Raw genomic sequence first — 20,127 nt, forward strand, 5'->3', positions numbered from 1 at the left:
GGCATGGTAATATACATGACAATTTAGGCCTGGGCGATAAAACGGTATCGATATTTATCGACGGCATACCCCCTTCGATAACGATAGAAAAAATGTTCGATATAGTGCACGATATAGGCACGTGCTATGAGTGACGCAGACAGCACACACAAACACGAACACATGCTGAATTGAGTGTTTTGCCTGCCTGTGATGAGGAGATTGTGAATTAAAAAAAAGAATATTAGTCGAATTTAAAAAACATTTGCATTTGAATGCAAAAATAGTACAATCAAATGTTAGGTGTGCTTCTGGGAGCGTCATTAGTGGAGTGCAAGATGCGGTGATGATGTAAGTGACATTGTTGCATTTTAATGTTTTGTTAGTCTAGCCCACAAGACGCGCAGTTGCTGCGTTATTCATTCAAAAAATTAGAGAAATATAGTAGCTCAATGCGTAGAAGATCCTGAATGGGTTAAAACCGAAACCAAGCCATTCACACAGAATGCATATTCAGCGCATTTTTTAGACGGACAAATATGACTGCTGCTCTCACATCTCACACAAGAGATGTATAGAGAGCCATGCAAAGTTAAAACAGTTTAAACAAAACGCGTCATGAATTTGTGTTGGTTTATTCCGTTTCACTGCATCTCATATGTTTTTCAAGGCAATCTGTGTGATGGGCGATTCGGCTCTTTGTATTAAGCAATGCATAAATACATGATGCTGTTTTGTTCATAATTGTTTATGCAATTTATGAAATTATGTTTGATTTATATGAGTTAATTTAGACGTAATGTACGTTTTTCTTTTTATAGACGGTTATTTCCTTTGCGTTGGCAATTTAATGTGCTGCATTATTTTGCTCATTGCGCCTTTCTTTTCTTTTTTAGCTATATCGCCCAGCCCTATGACAATGTTAATGTATTTGGTCTTGGCGGAATAGATCTGCTACGCTGCTGCTGCGGCAGAGCAAGCACCAAGACTTGCTACTGCCAATACATCCACAACATGCTGCTGTGAGCATGTAAGAAATATTGCTGCTGCAAATATAGCATACATGAAATAACCCCCCACAAAGCAGAAGACATAGAAGGGACATACAAGCCAAACAAGAACAAAACACCCCCCAACAAGCAGATCTATCGCCAAGACATATGTACTGCTGCTGCTCCGAAGAGCCATGTGAACCGCATGTATTACTATCTATGTGTGCCTGGGCTATCACGCCGACCGGCTTAGTGGCCTATGGCTATGTATGCCTACCTGACTGGGCTACCACGCCAACCGTCTTAACACTAGTAGCCTATGACTATGTGAGCCTTGGCTACCATGCTGACTGGCTTAACAATAGTGGCCTATGACTATGTGAGGCTTGGCTACCACGCCGACCAGCTTAACAATAGTGGCCTATGATTATGTTAGCCTGGGCTACCACGCCGACTGGCTTAACTCTAATTAGACACGCACTATGTGTAATGTTTAATTAATAAAATGGATATACGTTGCAATCCGATACATAAGACCCCAGCACCCACCTGCGCAAATATCATAATTTAGTCATTTGATAACTGCTGTTAACTTTCTCCACTTATCAGTCCCAGCGGCAGCGTAACGCTTGTTAATTCATGTTCATTCAATGATGAGACGAACAAAGTTAGCCGATGCATGCCATTTTACTCTCTCATGCAGACAAAAGTTTTCAGTTACAGTGCACAAAAACCCCTGGGTGGACTGACCTGAATGAACTGAAATAAAAGCAGAATATAAATGTTCTTTCCCCATTTTCTGAATTACACAGCACGGCGAGAGCACACGTCGCACGAGCACATTTCCACAAAATACACTACCCATAATGCATTTCACTCGGGACTACAACAGCCATAGTGATCTTCAGTCACCTTCAGTGACTGTCATTGATATGACTGCGATAAGCGTGTGCTTCTGACGCTGCGTGCAGCTGAAAACAACCACACACTCATCACAATGAAAACATCAACCTTAGAATAACGAAAGTGAACACAGGGATAATCGCCAATGTACATGGCGAACCCCCGTTGAAATGCATACACAAGAATGCTTAAATTTCATTTAACCTGTTTGATGTCCATTACTATCGGCGTGTCCTCAGAGCGATTACATATGCTTTAAACTGCGTTTTGCTCCAGCTGTATAAACACAGATGCTAAATGCTGCTGCTAATATGCTTAATATTTCGCTCCTGCATTCAATGCAAACTGCTAACATGACACTTAGTTTAAACTTGATTATGGTTGCTCATTTTTGAATTAAATTAGGCAGACCACGCAATACACACAGCGATATGGATTAGAAGAGCATTCACTTATCTTAGATGTTGATTTTGTTGTTCTGAAGCAAGCTGCAACTGCTACAGCAAGCACTAGTCATATATTTGAATGTTGAGCAGCGAGCTCATTGGCTACCGATCATCTGTGCCATGTGATAATTATGTCATTAGTTCAGATTGAGTTAGACTTATCGGACTGTGCCATCTAGAGTTTCATGCCAGATCTCTGTATATTTAACATATTACATATTTACATATCATGAAACATAAGTGTGTAATGAAGGAATATTCCTATAAGCCGATATTGTATGGAAGGTTGGAACAGAATTCTGTAGGAAAGTCTGATTTGATGTCTGTTGTTTTATTACAAATATATATTTATAATGAAAGGTATGCTTATAAAACATACACCTGTTTCAGTGTCTTGAGCGTTTTTATAGAGGTATTCTCTCTTAAACCCTTTAAAAGCACTAGAATGGGAGAAGAAATCTCAGGAGAGCCGATGTTCCACTGGATGGAGGAGGAAGATAGGTTAGTGTTTTACCAGACAGACATTGGGCTCAAACATCAACTACAATTCTGAGCACTGATCAGCCATTCCAGTTCATTGCATTTTTCATTGGAAGAGTTTGCTATACAGGGAGATAAAACATTTATGGTGCAATTTGTGTCTGTTTCGCCAGACTAAACAAACAAAACGGAGACAGATTGAATGGCTGCAATAGCATGGGCACAAGCTATCCAATGCTCAAGTTGTCCATAATTTTCATTGATGTCACCAGCTTGTTTGGATGATTTGGCTGTCAGTAAATTCAAATGACCCATTTGTGAGAGTCTCTTCCTGCTTTTAGAAGTCCACAGGCCGTATCATCATAGTGGTCATGGTCGCCATCCAGCTCGGTCCTTTCCAGTAGTACCACTTTATACTGTTATAACGTATCACATTGGAGCTTCCAGAATAGTATATCCCATTGAGATTGGAAGGACCACAAGCTTCAAACCACCACCCTACAGGGACAAACGGCAGGTAATTTCAGTTATTTTTGGATTGGTTTAAATTTCCTTCGTTAATATTTAAGAGGTCATATCAATCAGATTTTCCTTGATCTTATGAAATAAAAAAAATCTTTAGTTTCAGTGAATTTTGTTATGAGCATGTTATGTATGTGTGTGTGTGCGCGCGCGTGCATGCGTGCGTGTTTATAGCTTTATTTATTTTTCACTTTTAGTAATATTTGTATTTCAATGTCAACTCACTTTAATTCAGTTAGCTGCCAAGGCAACATTCCTATGTTTTTCATCTTATATCTATATTATAAAATATTAGTCTATATATTCAAATATTTTATTTCAGCTTTTCTTTCAATTAATAGTTTTAGTTAAAGAAATAGTTCATCCAAAAATGAAAATTTGCTGAAAATTTACTCGCCCTCAGGCCATCCATGTAGAGGAGTTTGTTTCTTCATCGGCACAAATTTGGAGAAATTTAGCATCCCTTGCTCACCAAACGGTCCACTCACTGAATGGGTGCTGTCAGAATGACAGTTCAAATAGCTGATTAAAACATCACAGTAATTCAAAAGTAATCCACATTTCTCCAGTCACCATTATTGTGATGTTTTTTATCGTTTGTTTGGACTCTCATTCTGACGGCACCCATTCACTGCAGAGAATCCATTAGCGAGCAAGTGAGGTAATGCAAAACTTCTCCTAAAGAAAAACTGATCTACATCTTGGATTGCCTGAGGGTGAGTACATTTTCAGCACATTTTAAATTTTGGGTGAACTATTCTTTTAATAATAACAACACTGAATATTGGCTTTGTAAATTCAGGCTCTGTCAGAGGAAATCTGCACAGGACTCTGCAGTGGTGCATCACACTGACTTAGCATTGAGATAAAATAGCAGACATGCTTCACGTTTGATCAAATATTTTTACACAACCTTCTACTGTTTTGATTTATTGTAAGCAGCACACAAGGGATGGATTCATGGATGTTTTGTGAGTTACTTTTACCTGCTGGGGGTAAGGAGGGAGCTTGGTTCCAGCAACTCTGATCTGTGGCTCTTCTTAACTTTACTAAAGAGTGTCCAAAGTTTGTTTTTAACAAGGTCCCTGATCACATCAACCCAACCTTCAGAGTTTGTGCAGCACATTTCAGTGAGGATTGTTTTGTGGTTCTGTCAGGGTGTAATGCAGGCTTTGGAAAAATGTTGCTGCCAAAGTATAAGGCACCAGCAACTGTATTGAACCCAACAGCAAACCTACATTACCTGACTAACACTAGTGGACCTTTGGGTGGGGGAATAAAATGGTCAAAAAATGTATGATATGTCCCTTTTGATACAATGGCAGAAACACTAAAAAATCAATCAATCACGATAAATATCATTATTTAAGTCAGGTAAATGTGAACTGCTGTTTTAATTAACATACTCTACCACTACTTTCTCAGTTGCCATTGAAATACCTGATATTTTAACATTATTGTAGTTCTTATCTTGGGTGATGTTGGAAAATAGTTTTTCATTATATGCAATTTAATAATTGCATACACTGTTAGAAAGAATGTAAATGTGATACCTCCTGTGGCCATCTGAGCACACTTGCAGCTGCACTGGTCATTGTCCTGATCCTTAGTACTGAACAGAGTTCCTGAGTGGGTAAGACTACTGGTGCGTCCAGCTGTACCACTGAAACCACTTGCATGGAGACTGAAGAGAAAAAGAAACATATGGATGGATACAGAATAAATAAATACACAAACCATGGTTTTTAATGTTTTATGCTGCAGACTCCCAAATATGGTGATCCCCTTGTGAGGGACCCCATATATAAATATAAAGGCAAAAAAAATATATATATGCTACCCTTAAAAAGCTTGGGTTCGTATGATTTTTTTTTATGATTTATTTATTTTAATAAATACTTCTATTAAGCACAGATCTGTTAAATGAAAATGAAAGTAAAGATATTTATAATGTTAATCTTTTGAACTTTCAATTCATCAAACAATACTGAAAAAAATTACCACCATTTCCACGAAAACAGCACAACTGTTTTCAAGATTGATAATAATAAATGTTTCTTGAGCAGAAAATCACTGTATTAGAATTATTTCTGAAAGATCATTTGACACTGAAGACTGAAGTAATGACTGCTGAATATTCAGCTTTGCCATCACAGGAATAAATCTGAGTAAAAAAATAATAATATTCAAATAAAGAAAATAAATAGGCTTCTTTCCAAAAAAAAAAAAAAAAAAAAAACCTACCACCCCAAACCTTTGAAGGCAAAAAAAATATATATATGCTACCCTTAAAAAGCTTGGGTTCGTATGATTTTTTTTTATGATTTATTTATTTTAATAAATACTTCTATTAAGCACAGATCTGTTAAATGAAAATGAAAGTAAAGATATTTATAATGTTAATCTTTTGAACTTTCAATTCATCAAACAATACTGAAAAAAATTACCACCATTTCCACGAAAACAGCACAACTGTTTTCAAGATTGATAATAATAAATGTTTCTTGAGCAGAAAATCACTGTATTAGAATTATTTCTGAAAGATCATTTGACACTGAAGACTGAAGTAATGACTGCTGAATATTCAGCTTTGCCATCACAGGAATAAATCTGAGTAAAAAAATAATAATATTCAAATAAAGAAAATAAATAGGCTTCTTTCCAAAAAAAAAAAAAAAAGAAAACCTACCACCCCAAACCTTTGAGCAGTATTTTCATTATAAAGCTTACGGTGTAAAAATTTACATTTTATGTTTAAAATATTATCTGGATTTTTTAAGTTGACAATGTTTTTTTTTTTTTCTATTTTGTCTAATTAAAATAAAATAATTGGATTGATCTCCAACCAGTGACAAATGTATAATGAAACTGTAATAATTTCAATTTTATTATTATTATTATTATTGTTGTTATTTCACAAAAGTTCTCCCAGACCCCTATAGCACCCTCAAGGTCCCCTAGGGATGTAACCCTCTGAAAATCAATACTTGTACAATAAATATTTGCATAAACATTCCTATCATGCAGTTTTAGTTCTAAATCTACCCCTAAAATGTCTATGGTAATCTATGGCTAAAGGTGTGCCAGGAGACTTTGCTACTACCACCTTCTCTTTTTTGCCACTTCTTGTATGTTGAGTTCCAGCATTAGCTTGCTTAATCAGCCCTGACACATATCCTGTTTTAGATAAATTAACTTAAATACTATACACAAAGGATCACTTTAACTACACTGTTTTTTTATTTTCTTTTTACATAATCAGATGAAAGCGTCTACATCTATTACATCCACTGTTAACCCCAGTAATTGGACCGGCTGTGAGCCTGTATAAGATATTCCTACGTGATTTATCTTTTCCTCTTTCTTATTATTGTGACTCAATGTGTATTCCAAAGATAGTTGGCCTCCATTATCCACAATCCATTGTTGATGATGTCTCACCAGGAAGAATTGCGAACACACTGTGCCAGAGAAAGGACCACACAGCTAGGAGCTGCAGGAGATTGTGTTGGCATCAAAACATTTTTGAACCATAGGTTGCTTGGCTGGTTAATCCCAAACGGGCCCAACACCCTCGAGACCATGCCAGGATTCTCAGCGCGCTAATAAAATGCACTCTTACCATATGAGGTAAACTAGAAAACAAACATGGTGGGATTTGGCAAGTGTTTGTTCAGCTATTTCCCTACCTGTTTACACGCACATAAACACGCATTGGCGTTTCCATCTGATACCACTGCTACAACACTCTCCCATTCTATAGCTGTATTCCAAATAATTTATTTTGAGTTAAATTTAATATTTCTGGTTCATTCACTGTATAAGTATGCCCACAAGCAATGCTGCATGTTTAATTGCATCCCTTAAGAGAGGTGTGAGATCTGTTTAACTCGGCAGTTTTCTGGCAAAGCCTCATGCTTGAAATTGTTTGCCCTGTTTCTCTTTTGTAGGCAGATCTGCTCCTGGGATCGGCAGACCAGAAGCAATAATGATGCTGGGAGAAATGCTGGTTTACCCTAAATGTAGCTCATCATTTTGACTTGTGGACATAATCACACAAGTGTCTCTTATCCCAGGAAAATGACAGACAAGCCAAAAAAAATAAATAAATGTGTCAATAATATGCTGAAAATGTGATTCACATTGCAAATCTGAATGCAAATCAAGTCTTAATCAGATTCTGAACTCTGAACAATTAGATACTGAACATATTCTACTTAAATGACACAATGTATAAAAATAAACAGCATTACTCCCACCAGTTCAATTCAGTCTGGCTTTGACTAATACACAGAATAAAACACGGCTATGATGAAAAACCCAAAATACTAGAGATTTTATCTTCTGCTCGTTTTTCCAAAGTCACTTGTATCCACATAGGTATCATTTACGATGGAGACTGGTAGGATGTGTTCGCCATGGCCGATTTTATCCCCAGCACTTTATGAAATAGCTCACGTCTGGGCTGCTAATACTAGGAAGCATCTTCAAATGCTGAGCAGGAGTTTTCAATTTGTGAGAGGCTATTATAATGAGACTGGCAATGGAATTCATCATTTTTAATGTTTTGTTGAGTGATTGTTGCAGTTGCGATCAGTGGAGGAAAGCATTTGGCGGGAATGTTCTCTACCACACTGCCTTCCCTTTCACTTTCCACTGCTTGTTATCCGTTGCAGTTAAATCACAAAACAAAATGCAACCAAATGTTTTTCTGTTGCTGATTTTGGTTTACTCAAATGAAAGGTTATATTAGGGAACCCCTCATACTTAAAGCAAAAACACTGCCGTTAGACCAATCATATCTGAGCCCAAGTTGGTTGGAAAAATTATTGAAATAACTGTAAAAACAGCCACTCAATGTGCTGTTGAAATTGGTTTAAGGCAAGGCAAGGCAAGTTTATTTATATAGCACATTTCATACACAATGGTAATTCAAAGTGCTTTACATAAAAGAAAATAAAAAAATAATCACAACAATAAAACAAGGAATTTAAAAACTTTGAGAATGATTAAAAAATTGATTTAAGAGGTTTAAAATGAATTTAAAAGATTTTTTTGGTAATAGGAAAAGCCTATATATCAGATCAATACATCACTGAGACTATTTATCAAAGTAAAAATAAAACATTATATTATTTGCACAACCTAATTATATAAATGTTCATGAGCTAACTGCAAACCTTCACTGTGTGTGCACCCCCCAAATTGTTCCCACAACTTTTGTAAGCAAAGTGACACCCATTTATATGCATCACAACATCTAGAGTCAAGAGAACAAGGAACATTTTGGTACCTGTATTTCTTATCCTCTCCATCAGTGTAGAAATGGTCATATTGAGAATAAGCCTGCTTTCCCTCGGCGTCTTTGAGGTGGACCTGGAGAGTGTAGTCTTTTGATGTTGTAAGCAGGTGGATGGCATCATTTCCTAACCAGTGTTCTCCTGATGGATCTCCAAATCCCTACGTCATATGTGAAGAAAAGACAAAAATGTTGCTTTATATACATATCATTTTAACAATCTCATTTTAACAATTAACTTAGAAACTATTTTCACTCAAACTGCAGGTAAATTTTACAAAATGTTTAAGTACAAAGAATTAAATTAAATTATATTTTCTTTTAAAATGTACTCACATTTTTTTTTTTTTTACTTTGAAAAATCATGATTTTCACTGTACAGGAAGTATGTAGTTCTTATTATTTGTGAATGCCTAATTTTTAGATCCAACTATAAGCTTTGAGTGCGATGAAATATTCAAATTTTTGCGGCTAGACTGTATGTGACTACCAGACAGGATGTGATGTATTATTATAACCAAAACTAAGAGCGTGAGGTGCAAATTACCAGTATTTTTGTATTCTGTAAAACAGACAATTATGAATAAGTATGTCTGAAATGATTATTAAGTATTACATAATTATTTACACTGATAGCAGGAGAGTTCCTTTTCACATACTAGTAAACATTTCACAAGACCTCCTGTAACCACAGGAAAATGCTGCATTTCCATTTGTTTGGACCAGCAAATGAGACGGCACATTTGAACACTGTGAGATGTGGTAGTGCAGTTGGGCATTTAAATGCTTCAATGCACACGTTATCAACAATCTACAGGGGCTCCCCACTCCCACGCTCCATCTGGGGCCAAATATTTATCATTCACTTGTAAAAACATTTTTCTTGGAAAACAACAAGGAAAAGAGAAAACAAAACTTGTGTGGTTCTCACGCACTCCCAGAGCAGCCATAGCAATTTGTCTGTTGAAGTGGCCCAGGTGAGATGAATTACCACTGTTTTAGCATTTAAAACTCAATAGTTTCCAAACAAATCAGCTCTCCAGGGAGTTGTTACTTTTACAGGTAGAAAACACTGATTTTAAGCGACCATTATAACAATTTGCGCTCTCCTTATATTCTATAAATTGTTTTAAATAATGGACGCAGTGCGTGAATTATGACGTCTTCAATTCTAATGTCTTTTCTTATCTTTCCTCTTCAAATGACCCTGTGACCGAAATAATATATACTTATCGTCCCAGATAGGGAGGGAATGCAGGTGTAACAACATAGGGAGACATGGGAATGCAGACACGGCCAATCAGAATTCTCTTCCTTGAAGAAAGGTCAATGGGGTCACCAACGCATCAGTATTCTATGGCTATACACATCAGACACCACACATGAGTTAGACTTTCTCCATCAGAGTAGGTTAAATATGTGTTTTAAATGTTAGGCGCCTCAGATTAATGGTAGCAGAAGTGTACATAAATCAAGAAATCTCAATAAGAGATAGACAGGCCCACGTGTAAATTATACAGTATGTCTTCATTAAAGGAGTGATCATACTTCATTGTCTAAAGCAAAATCAAGAAAAATTATTTTTAAGCAATCTTTAATGATGACACAAAATCAAATTCCTTCAGCTAGGTACTTCACAATGTTCAACTTGTCAGATATGATGCATGGCGATATGTGCATTTTTCCAAAACATGACTGATATTGTGGAATTTACCAGATGGGTTTTTTATTTTTTATTTCAATCTTTCTCAATATATTAGATATATGAAGACCTGCTTAATGCAGATGTCTGTGATAAAATAAATGATCAGAGATCAAAAATTGCATTTAAGAGAATTTGAAGCCAAACTGTGGAAAGTTACCACACTTGCTCCTAAAGCTATAGCTTACATACACAGTTAAATGGATTAAATGTGGAAAATGCTCTAACTGAGTGTTGGACAAGTTGTTCCTACCAGTTTGTAATCATTCCAGCCAAGGTTAAAATCGACAGATCCATCATAGCGATGCTGAAAGACAGTCCAGCCTCCCCCTTTAGTTTTCATGTCACAGAATACCTGGTCAGAAACAACCATAAAGAAACACATACATGCAATATAAATATATCTTGTTATTTTATACTTTTTATACCAACAGAGACTGAGAGATAACAATTGTATGAGCTACCTAGGGAACTAAATGAAACATTCCTTTTCTTTTCAGATAATATTTGTGGCAAAACTACAAAACTATTTGATGAAAAATGCTGTGAGACTCTTTGCAGGTGCTATATTGTATTAAGTTAATTTTCCACGATTTCATTACAATAATATTATAGTCCAAATTTGGCAAATACTCTCACACTATTCAGAACATAAGTGGCAGTTTTGATATTTGACTGCTTCAATTTGACTACTATAATTTCCCATGATATACCACAAAGCACATATCTCAACTCATGATGTTTTGAATAAGGACCTTTCTTATCTCTGTGGGTTACACTGACAAAATAAACATAACTGAAATTGTAGAATATGAACTTTAAGAGTCATCACGAAATCAAAAAAAAAAAAACTGTGGCCCACAATCCTTTTAAATGCACATGGGGGCGAGACTGCTTCACAAACCACCACATTTGGACCGCCGATGCAGGACATTCTGTTCCTGTCCACAGTGAGATGGTAGGTCTTCAGGCTATATGAGTACTCTGCTGGGTTTGTATTTAGCTATTGAATTTGGTTAACCACTGTGCAATAAACTTGCCAATGATGAATTGTACCAATTTTAACCATACAGTACAAACAAAGTCTCATGCAGACATTTTTGGGACATGAGCACACTGGTCTCTGTGCAGTTTCCACTGAATCTTTTACTAAGCATTGATTTGGTATTGAACACAAAACAACTTCATTTACTGTTTTCTGGCAAAAACAGCAAATTAGTATTAGCTATGAGCAGCAAACTAAAATAATAAAAGGCAAATTCATTGAATTCCATCATCCGAATCCATCAAAACTAATTAAAGCCAATCCCATAAAGGATTTTATTCTGAAATATTAAATATTTCTAACCTGTGGGTGTCAAGTGAAAACATTCCAAGTAAATATCCTCTGTATGATTTTTCTCCAATTTTCCCAGCTGTTTTTGAGAAGAATTAAGCTTAAGGAGAAGGCAAAAAGCAATAAGTTCTTCTTGGCAAAAACAAAAAGTGGGATAATGCACATTTTCATCCCTTGGCGGGACCAGCTCATTTAGCAACACATGAGACTGCCCATCGTGAAACTTTAAACGGCTAATCAGGGTTTAAAGACAAAGCACTTGTATTAATGACATCTGTAGAGAGGTTGCTTTTGGGGAGTATGAATTGATTTCATTCTTATTCGGCACAACATATCCTTCTATTTGCATAACAGATGTAAGGGAGTCTTTTCTTCTTCTAAAACTTTAGCTTGTCTCTGGCAGCAAAAACCTATTTGAAACTTTCACAGTAATGTTTTAATAAATGAGCATCACCGGTCAAGATTTTCCAAAGGAACCATTTGTTATCAATAAGCTTCAATCAGCACTGATCAATATCCCTCATAAATATGTTGATTTGTATCATTATGCAAACAAAGTGAGGTAGAAAAAAAGAGAAAGTTGAACTCTAAATGAAAAGAGCCACCCAGTGTGCTTCTCTGGGGGGTGGCACAGAATGAAAGGGTGGTGATACTACATATACCAGCTCGCTCTCACTTTCTGCATTAAACCCTGTGTTGGCAGGAAGCTCCCAAATCTTTGCCAAACACCTGGCTCCTATGCCCACAGGAAATGGAGGGGAAGACGAATGAGTGCACAGGAAAATAATGAATAACAAAAACAATATTAGCCACATTTTTAAAATGTTCATCACCCCAGGAGCATGCCAGAAATTAGATTTGACTCTGGAAGTCAAAGGCAAAACACAAACCTTTAGGGGTTTTCTTGTGGTTCGGTAGGGCAAGATTTTGAAATAAATATGGGTGCATAATCTCAGTTAGATGCACTGAGAATTGGCCTGAAGGAAATGTTCTCTGACATCTTGATTTGGTTTTCTGATCCACATGACATTTTCATCTTAGCTTTTTTTCGAAGACGTACTAAAATTGCAGTATATTAAAACATTTTGTCCTACCAGATTATAATTTAGTCTTTAAAAAACAAATGTGAGGAGAGCTCAGTTTCTTCAAGATACATGCCAAGATTCATGCTCTACAAAATGGTTTTGTTTTGTATGCAATCTGTATTTTTTTTTTTTTTTATTATATATAAATAGAATTCGGTCACACTTTATTTTGAGATCCAATTCTCGCTATTAACAAACCATTAACTATGACTTTTGCCTCAGTAAACTCCTAATTTGCTGCTTATTAATAGTTAGTAAGGTAGTTGTTAAGTTTAGGTATTTGGTAGGATTAGGGATGTAAAATATGGTCATGCAGAATGTGTGCTTTATAAGTACTAATACACAGCCAATATGTTAATAATAGGCATGCTAATAAGCAACTAGTTATTAGTGAGAATTGGTCCCTACACTAAAGTGTTACCTAGAATTTAATCAAAGTGATACTTTAAAAAATGGTTACAAACTACAAACCTTAGTTTTCTGGGTGGAGTTAGGAAGATGAATGCTGTATATCCCACTTTCTGTCACTCCAGATTTGAATATCTCAGCACAGTCTCTGAACTTCAACATCTCCTTTTCAACTGGAGTGGAAATATCTGGAAATACACAAGGTAGTATTAGGCTTGAGGAAAAAGAAATAAAAGTATACCCAGGTCCTATTTTGATTGGTTTAATCAATATTGATTTACACTGCAATCTTCTTGGAAAATTGCTTGACAGACCACTTCTGGGAATTTAAGCAGTTGCCCAGTTTAGAGAGACTCTTTTGTTCCCACTGAGCTGGTCGTATGCAGCTTAGCCTTTGATAATATGAATTTGGCACTAACCGTTACAGTGAGTGACCATAGCCAGTAGCTGCTGCACTGTGTCAGTGAGTGTGGCCTGCTGTCGTTGAAGCAGTGTGCTGTTATGAGTGGAGCTGGCCAGTTCTCCCTCCAGCAGACTGACCAGGTGATTCTGTCTGTCAAGCAGTTCCAACAGCTGCTGTTTCTCCTGCTGGATGGCCTGAAGCGCTCTGCTGTGCCTGGCCTCCATGGCAGCAAAACGCTGTTCCAGATAGCTGAGAAGAAACGGGCTGGTTCATATATGGTCTTGCTATTTGCATATTACAAGCTCAACACTTTTAGAAAACTATTTATACATTTCTGATATAACAGTCCAACAGCACTGAGATTTTTCACTGTTTGTATCACTCCAATTGTCTGTGTTCCAGATAGACTGTCAGTCAGTGCATTAGTTGTGGGAATTTTGTCTGGAGGATACATCAATACACCTTTAAGGCTGGAATACACTACATGGTATTTACACAGATTTTTGCCACAATTTAGAGTCTGTGCTAGTTGCTAAAAGTCAAAAAGTCCCATTTTAACATTTGTGTAGTGTACTCCAACTTAAAACTAGTCTTAATGCCGAGATTTCGAAGTGCACATCTGGACATTTTACTATCCCATTAGGCCACAGGATAGGAGTTGTGAATGAAGTGACATAACTGAGTCACATGACAATGACAACATGACAGATGTAGTAGTTCTAATTACACTACACACTTTGTTACTATATAGAACATAATTTGTTAACATACTTTGTTTACCTACTCAGACAATATGCACACAGTACTTCACTCAATCAATTCGTTGCAACACTGATTCATTCAGGAAGCAAAGGCCACTATGTGCTCAGAGAGGAAATAGAACTGGAACTATTATAGAAACAGAACAATACTGTGTCTATAATGTAAGTTTCTCAATATTAACTTCTTGCTTGTTGACCTTTTGTATACAATCGTATCACCAAATGAACACTAAACTGCATAACAGAATTAAATTGTTGCACCTCAGGTTATTCAGAGTGATCTCTTTCATACTAATACATACAAATACATTTTTTAATGTTTCTTTAGACAATGAATGCATGTGTAAATGCATTAGCATTTAAAATGTAAATATCTATATGTACAGTATGAACAACTTAAAAATAAATCTTTATGAACCTTTTGAAGACTAGCCAGACCTGAAATGGTTGTAACCTTTTCCACAAGTGATTGAGTTCAGTCAAACTCCCTATGGTTCAAAATATTAAGAAGATTGAATAATTTTACTGGCTTGATTTCATTCAGAAAAAAAATAACTCACTTTTATTCAAATCACTTTGTTAATTTCTTTCATCTGGGTGGAGTTAAATTAAATTACTACGGCTAATTTTCAATAGCCAAGTTCCCTGAACACATTCAAATATGATACCATAGTGATATTCTCATTTATCAGTAAGTGATAAAAGCCTTTTTAATAACAAATTTATTTATAAAGGAGTTATGTTTTACCATTTGTATTACTCTAGCAGGCTACAGTATGTCGACGGGAAGCACATAAATCGCGCCTTTAGACAACTGTTTTGTCTTAAGTGTCATATCAAATCCTAATTTTTAATACTTCACTCTGTGTGTGAATTGCTGTTTGTTGGTTCATGCTGCTCTCAGCACAGACAAGACCCTTGAACAAGCCTCTCAGATTCCACATAACACACCTCTGTGAGCCTAAGTGGCTGGTAGACCTGTAAACACATGGATACTGCTGCCATTCACCGACGGTGTTGTTGCCTGGGCTTCTCTATCAAAATCAACACTCTGACAGGCTATGTGAGCTGGCACCGTACCAAGCTCCAAATAAAGACAATAAATCCCACAGGCCTGATCTTTATGAGTCCGACTAATGACTTTGCAGCAGTTTTTTATTGAAACGATCCACCCACACAGATTGAACAAGCTACTTTCAGCTAGTCGAAAGAAACATTCCCTAAATCTCTCTTTGCTTGCTGTTTCTGTTCTTCCAGCATGCATCCTTTCAAGGAGCTCTGCACTTGAGTACACCTTGTCATGTTGTCTGAAAATACACTAAATTGTTTTTAAGTTATCTAAATTTGTGGACATGAAAGATTGCTGTTGTTAAGCTGCAGCTTTATTGTAAAGCAGCTTGTCTCAAAATAAAATCCAACGATATTTCACTCCTGAATAGATTATCTTACTGTCCCGTTTTCAGACAGAAAGTTTAAGTTTCCACAAAAAGCTTGCATATTTTAATTTGGGTTAGAAAGATGCATAATTACTGAGCCATACTTCCCTAAAGACCAACAGGGAAAAATGAAAATACATTTCCTTTATTACTGGCTCTTGACAGCCAGTTTACTGTAACAGAGTGCGGTTTTTTTATTGTGTCAAAGGTGCTTGCTGCTCTGCAGCATCATTGTTTATTTGAATGCAATTATAAAGTCATAAAAGAGATGTGAAACAGGTGATGCTTGTTTTATAACTTATTTTTTTAGTATATAAAATAGTAAACACCTGGAATAAACAGGAAGATGAGATTATTTTGGGCTTGTTTACAGCTGATATTAAAGGGATAGTTCAGCCAAAAATAAAAATTCTGTCAACGTTTACTCACCCTCATGTTGTTTCATAACCTGTATAATTATCTCTTCTGTAGCACAAAAAAAAAGGAGATATTTTGAGGAATGTTGGTAACCAAACATATTGTTTCCCATTGACTTCCACTGTATGGACAAAAAATACAATGTAAGTCAATGGGAACTGAAACTTCTTGCTTACCAACATCCTTCTTTTGTACCACGCACAAGAAAGAAATACACACAGGTTTGTAATGACATGAGGATATGTAAATGGTGACAGTGCTCTTTTATCATTTACTCACTCTTGCTCATCTTCAAAACACAAATGAAGATATTTTTAAAGAACCCTAAGAGTTTCTGTTTACTATATTTGATGTGCCCCATGAATGTGCGTGGAATCCATGTTTAATACTAGATTTAAATACAGGAGGACATGAGGTCCAGTGGATTTTATTTTATTTAAAAAAAAAAAAAAAACTATATAAAAAGAAAGCTGTAAAGAGGCAACATGATCTAATTACTATTCATAGGTATTATTGTGTGATGTGTAGTTCTAGGACAGACACATTTTCATCTTTTTTAACAAACTTGTATGTATGAACAACTTCAGAGGTATAATATCACAGGTCTTTCGCATCTTGCAACCCGTTTGCCTTTGTATCCTGTGTCAAAAATACACATTGTAACAACTTTAGAGACAGCGTTCACGTACAGGAAGGTGAGAGAAATGAATAAGACGACTCTTATTTCCAGACGACTCACCTGTTTTTGTCATTGAGGCGGGAGACCTCCTGGGTTTGCTCTAAGAGCTGCTTCTCCAGCCGGTTGGTGCTCAGAGAGTATTCCAGCAGCTGGATCTCCAGACGACTGGTTTGGTTCAGCACCTGCAAACAGGCCCACATGACAGACAAGCAGAAAGAGAGATTACCTTTAAAATATTCAAAGACATGGGAGAATGATGGCGCTTTTCTTGTCCAACTACTATGGTTTTTCGTCTCTGCTTGAATGCAAATGTACAGGATTTCACTTTTTTTCCAAGAAAATGCTGTAGTTAAATGTTGAAGGTAGTTCCAGATGTTTCCCTGCAACATTAAGTTTGCCAACTTTATCTGAGAACAATGTTTGAAGTAGCATTATACAGTATGTTAATGAGCTTTAATCAGGGTTAAAGTAATAGTTCACCCAAAAATGTAAATTCTGTCATTTCCTTTATGTTGTTCCAAATCCGAATTGCTTTCTTTCTTCCGCAGAACACAAAAAGGAATAATCCATAGACTCTGCTGGTCACACTTTTCCATTCAATTACAATATACGTGGACTGACACTTTCAAGCTTCAAAGAGGATGCAAATGCACCTTAAAAATGTCATTTAAAAAAGTCCATTAGTCTCATGCACTATATTCCAAACCATATGATAGTTTTGTGCTAGGAACATTGAAACATTCATGTATTTACTCGCAATCTCCCTCTTAAATAAGCTGTAAACCACTGTGACCAAATCTTTTGATTCATTGAAATGATTCAACTCGAAAGAATGTTGACAAATTGGACAGGTCCTATTCATTGTAGCGGCATAAAAAGACTTCAAAATCTCTCCTTTTGTGCACCACAGAAGAAAGAAAGTTATGGATTTGGAGCGACATGAGGGTTAGAAAATCATGACAGATGGTTCATTTCTGGATGAACTGTTTCTTTACATTTGTGAAGCACTAATCAAGTGATTCAAACACTCCAAAAGTCACACATAGATCAGCAGTGATTATCCCATCATGCCTGTTTCTTCAAACAGCTACATGTTTTTTCAAGCAGCTCAAACACAGCAAACATACTGTAAGCCCTGACAAAAGCAGCCCAATATTTTTTCAGGCTGCACTATGATGTTCAATGAACTTCTGACGGTAAAAAAATGAAGGCAAAACATAGCAGTGTGAAACAATCACTCTTTGAGAGGATAAACACTATGGATGTTTTAGTTTGGCTAGACTTCACTGTCTCTGATTATTTTCCAACACTACTCTGCATGGCCACTTAACCTTGCTTCTGTTGGCCATGAATTCAGATGAGTGAAAAACCAAACACACACACGTGATGCATTGAGGCCTAATTTTGTGAACTCACTTACTGCACAAGATTAAAAATTCTCAGCCATTGAGCTCCAAGAATTTAATTCGATTGTGAGCCACCAATGCAAATTATTGGGCAGTTTTCTTATTATAACAGAGAATTTTGGACAAATGACGGCATGAGAAGTGCCCACTTTTCATGGCTGCTTGTCTTCATAATGTGGTTTAATAACACTGTAATCAGCACAAACTGGGCTACAATAATATGTGACAGCATGTATGTACGTGATTGTGTTTTTGAGAAAACAACGTTTATGCGTGCTTAGTGAAAAACTACAATTTTAAAGTCACTGAAATAAGGCCATAAAACACATACAGAACATTTGATCACAAGACTTTTGAGAACTGGATCTTGAAGTCTAGAGTTTTTGCTTCAAAATTATGTGAAAATCATCTTACTTATTCACAGAAAACAATATATTGATTTACATTTTCTAAGACACGTTTTGTGTAGAAAAGGTATATGCGAGGAGGTGTGAATGATCATGCATAATGATGTGATTCACACCTGAGAAGACAAAGGCCTGCATAATGAGCTGCATAATGAGCTGTCAGGTGTGTGACTGAGAGGGAATTGCTACAAGAAAGAATGTGAGGAAAAAAGAAATTTATGTGTACAAACAAAAATGAACGAGCATTTTAAGTTCTTTTTGCTCTTATCAGTAAAACATGCACGTGGTGGCGCCGGCGCCACCGTCGACCCCAGGAGGTTAAGCAATTAAAGAAAAGCATTTCACAGCAAAGACAAACAGAAGCTGCAGTTAGAGCAGAGGTGCTATTTGTTTGTCTGGATGCTGTCAGCCTCACCTGTGTCTCCACATCTGTCAGTTTGCGTGTGTTTTCTGCTGATTGGCTTAGAAGATTGGTTCCGATCTCCAGCATGGTGGCTGTCTGAGTGTGTATGACATTCCGCTCCATCTCTGACCGCACATTCTCCTGTATGTAGCTCTCCAGCTGTAAACATGGCACAAGACACATCAACAAACATACACCAACATCTCCAACTACTACGCTTGCTAGCGTCACAAGAGAACATAAGCTTGCATAGGCAGCATTAAAGCACGCTAACTTAAAAGTCTATTGTTATATATATATATATACACACACACACAGTACCGTGAAAATGTTTTTGCCCCCATCCTGTTTTTTTTTTTGTTTTTTTTGCATATTTGTCACACTTAAAAGATTCAGATCATCAAACACATTTTTATATTACACAAAGATAATGCAAGTTAATACAAAATGCAGTTTTTAAATGATGATTTCATTTATTAAGGGAAAAAAGCGGTCCAAACCTACCTGGCCCTACGTGAAAAATTAATTGCCCTCCTCCTGTTAAATCATGAAAGAACTGTGATTAACCACATTATTTTAGAAAGCTGAGTTAAATTTCACTAGCCACACCCAGGCCTGATTACTGCCAGACCTGTTGAATGAAGAAATCACTTAAATAGAACCTGTCTGACAAAGTGACGCGTGCTTAAAGACCAATACATCATGCCGTGATCTAAAGAAATTCAAGAACAGATGAGAAACAAAATAGTTGACATGTATCCCCAGGTGAAAAAGAAATATATTTAAATTGTGCTTTTTCAGACATACTTACTATGTTTAAATTATACTATACTAAATGCATATTAATTGTATTATTTTGAAACAACTTTAAGTATATTAAGTGTATTTCAAGATATGCTTAAGTTTGATTTTAATCTATTTGTAATATAAATATGTATATTGTCAATCAGCAGAAGTTAAAAGCAGACTGTAAGTGTATTTATTTCTTGTTTCAGTGTTTAGCGCAGTTGTCGTTGCTAGGAAATGCTTGTTTTGTTTACTGTGTGGAGACGTGCTGAAATCG

General features: G+C 36.3%; 1 protein-coding gene across 1 annotated transcript in view; it reads right to left on the bottom strand.

The window, feature by feature from the left end:
- Positions 1–2,635: 2,635 nt before the first annotated feature.
- The window catches only part of LOC107663733 (angiopoietin-2-like), a 24,005-nt gene continuing 6,513 nt past the window's right edge, over positions 2,636–20,127 (bottom strand). The window contains exons 2-9 of the mRNA XM_016454033.1: positions 19,077–19,223; positions 16,909–17,030; positions 13,572–13,804; positions 13,216–13,340; positions 10,577–10,678; positions 8,616–8,782; positions 4,876–5,006; positions 2,636–3,298 (exon numbers count right to left, since the gene is read on the bottom strand). Coding sequence (XP_016309519.1) covers positions 3,138–3,298; positions 4,876–5,006; positions 8,616–8,782; positions 10,577–10,678; positions 13,216–13,340; positions 13,572–13,804; positions 16,909–17,030; positions 19,077–19,223 — 1,188 coding nt within the window. The 3' untranslated portion in view covers positions 2,636–3,137. The remainder of the gene's footprint in view (positions 3,299–4,875; positions 5,007–8,615; positions 8,783–10,576; positions 10,679–13,215; positions 13,341–13,571; positions 13,805–16,908; positions 17,031–19,076; positions 19,224–20,127) is intronic.

The sequence above is a fragment of the Sinocyclocheilus anshuiensis genome, unplaced genomic scaffold (assembly GCF_001515605.1).
Source record: "Sinocyclocheilus anshuiensis isolate Anshui unplaced genomic scaffold, SAMN03320099.WGS_v1.1 scaffold231, whole genome shotgun sequence".
NCBI lineage: Eukaryota > Metazoa > Chordata > Actinopteri > Cypriniformes > Cyprinidae > Sinocyclocheilus > Sinocyclocheilus anshuiensis.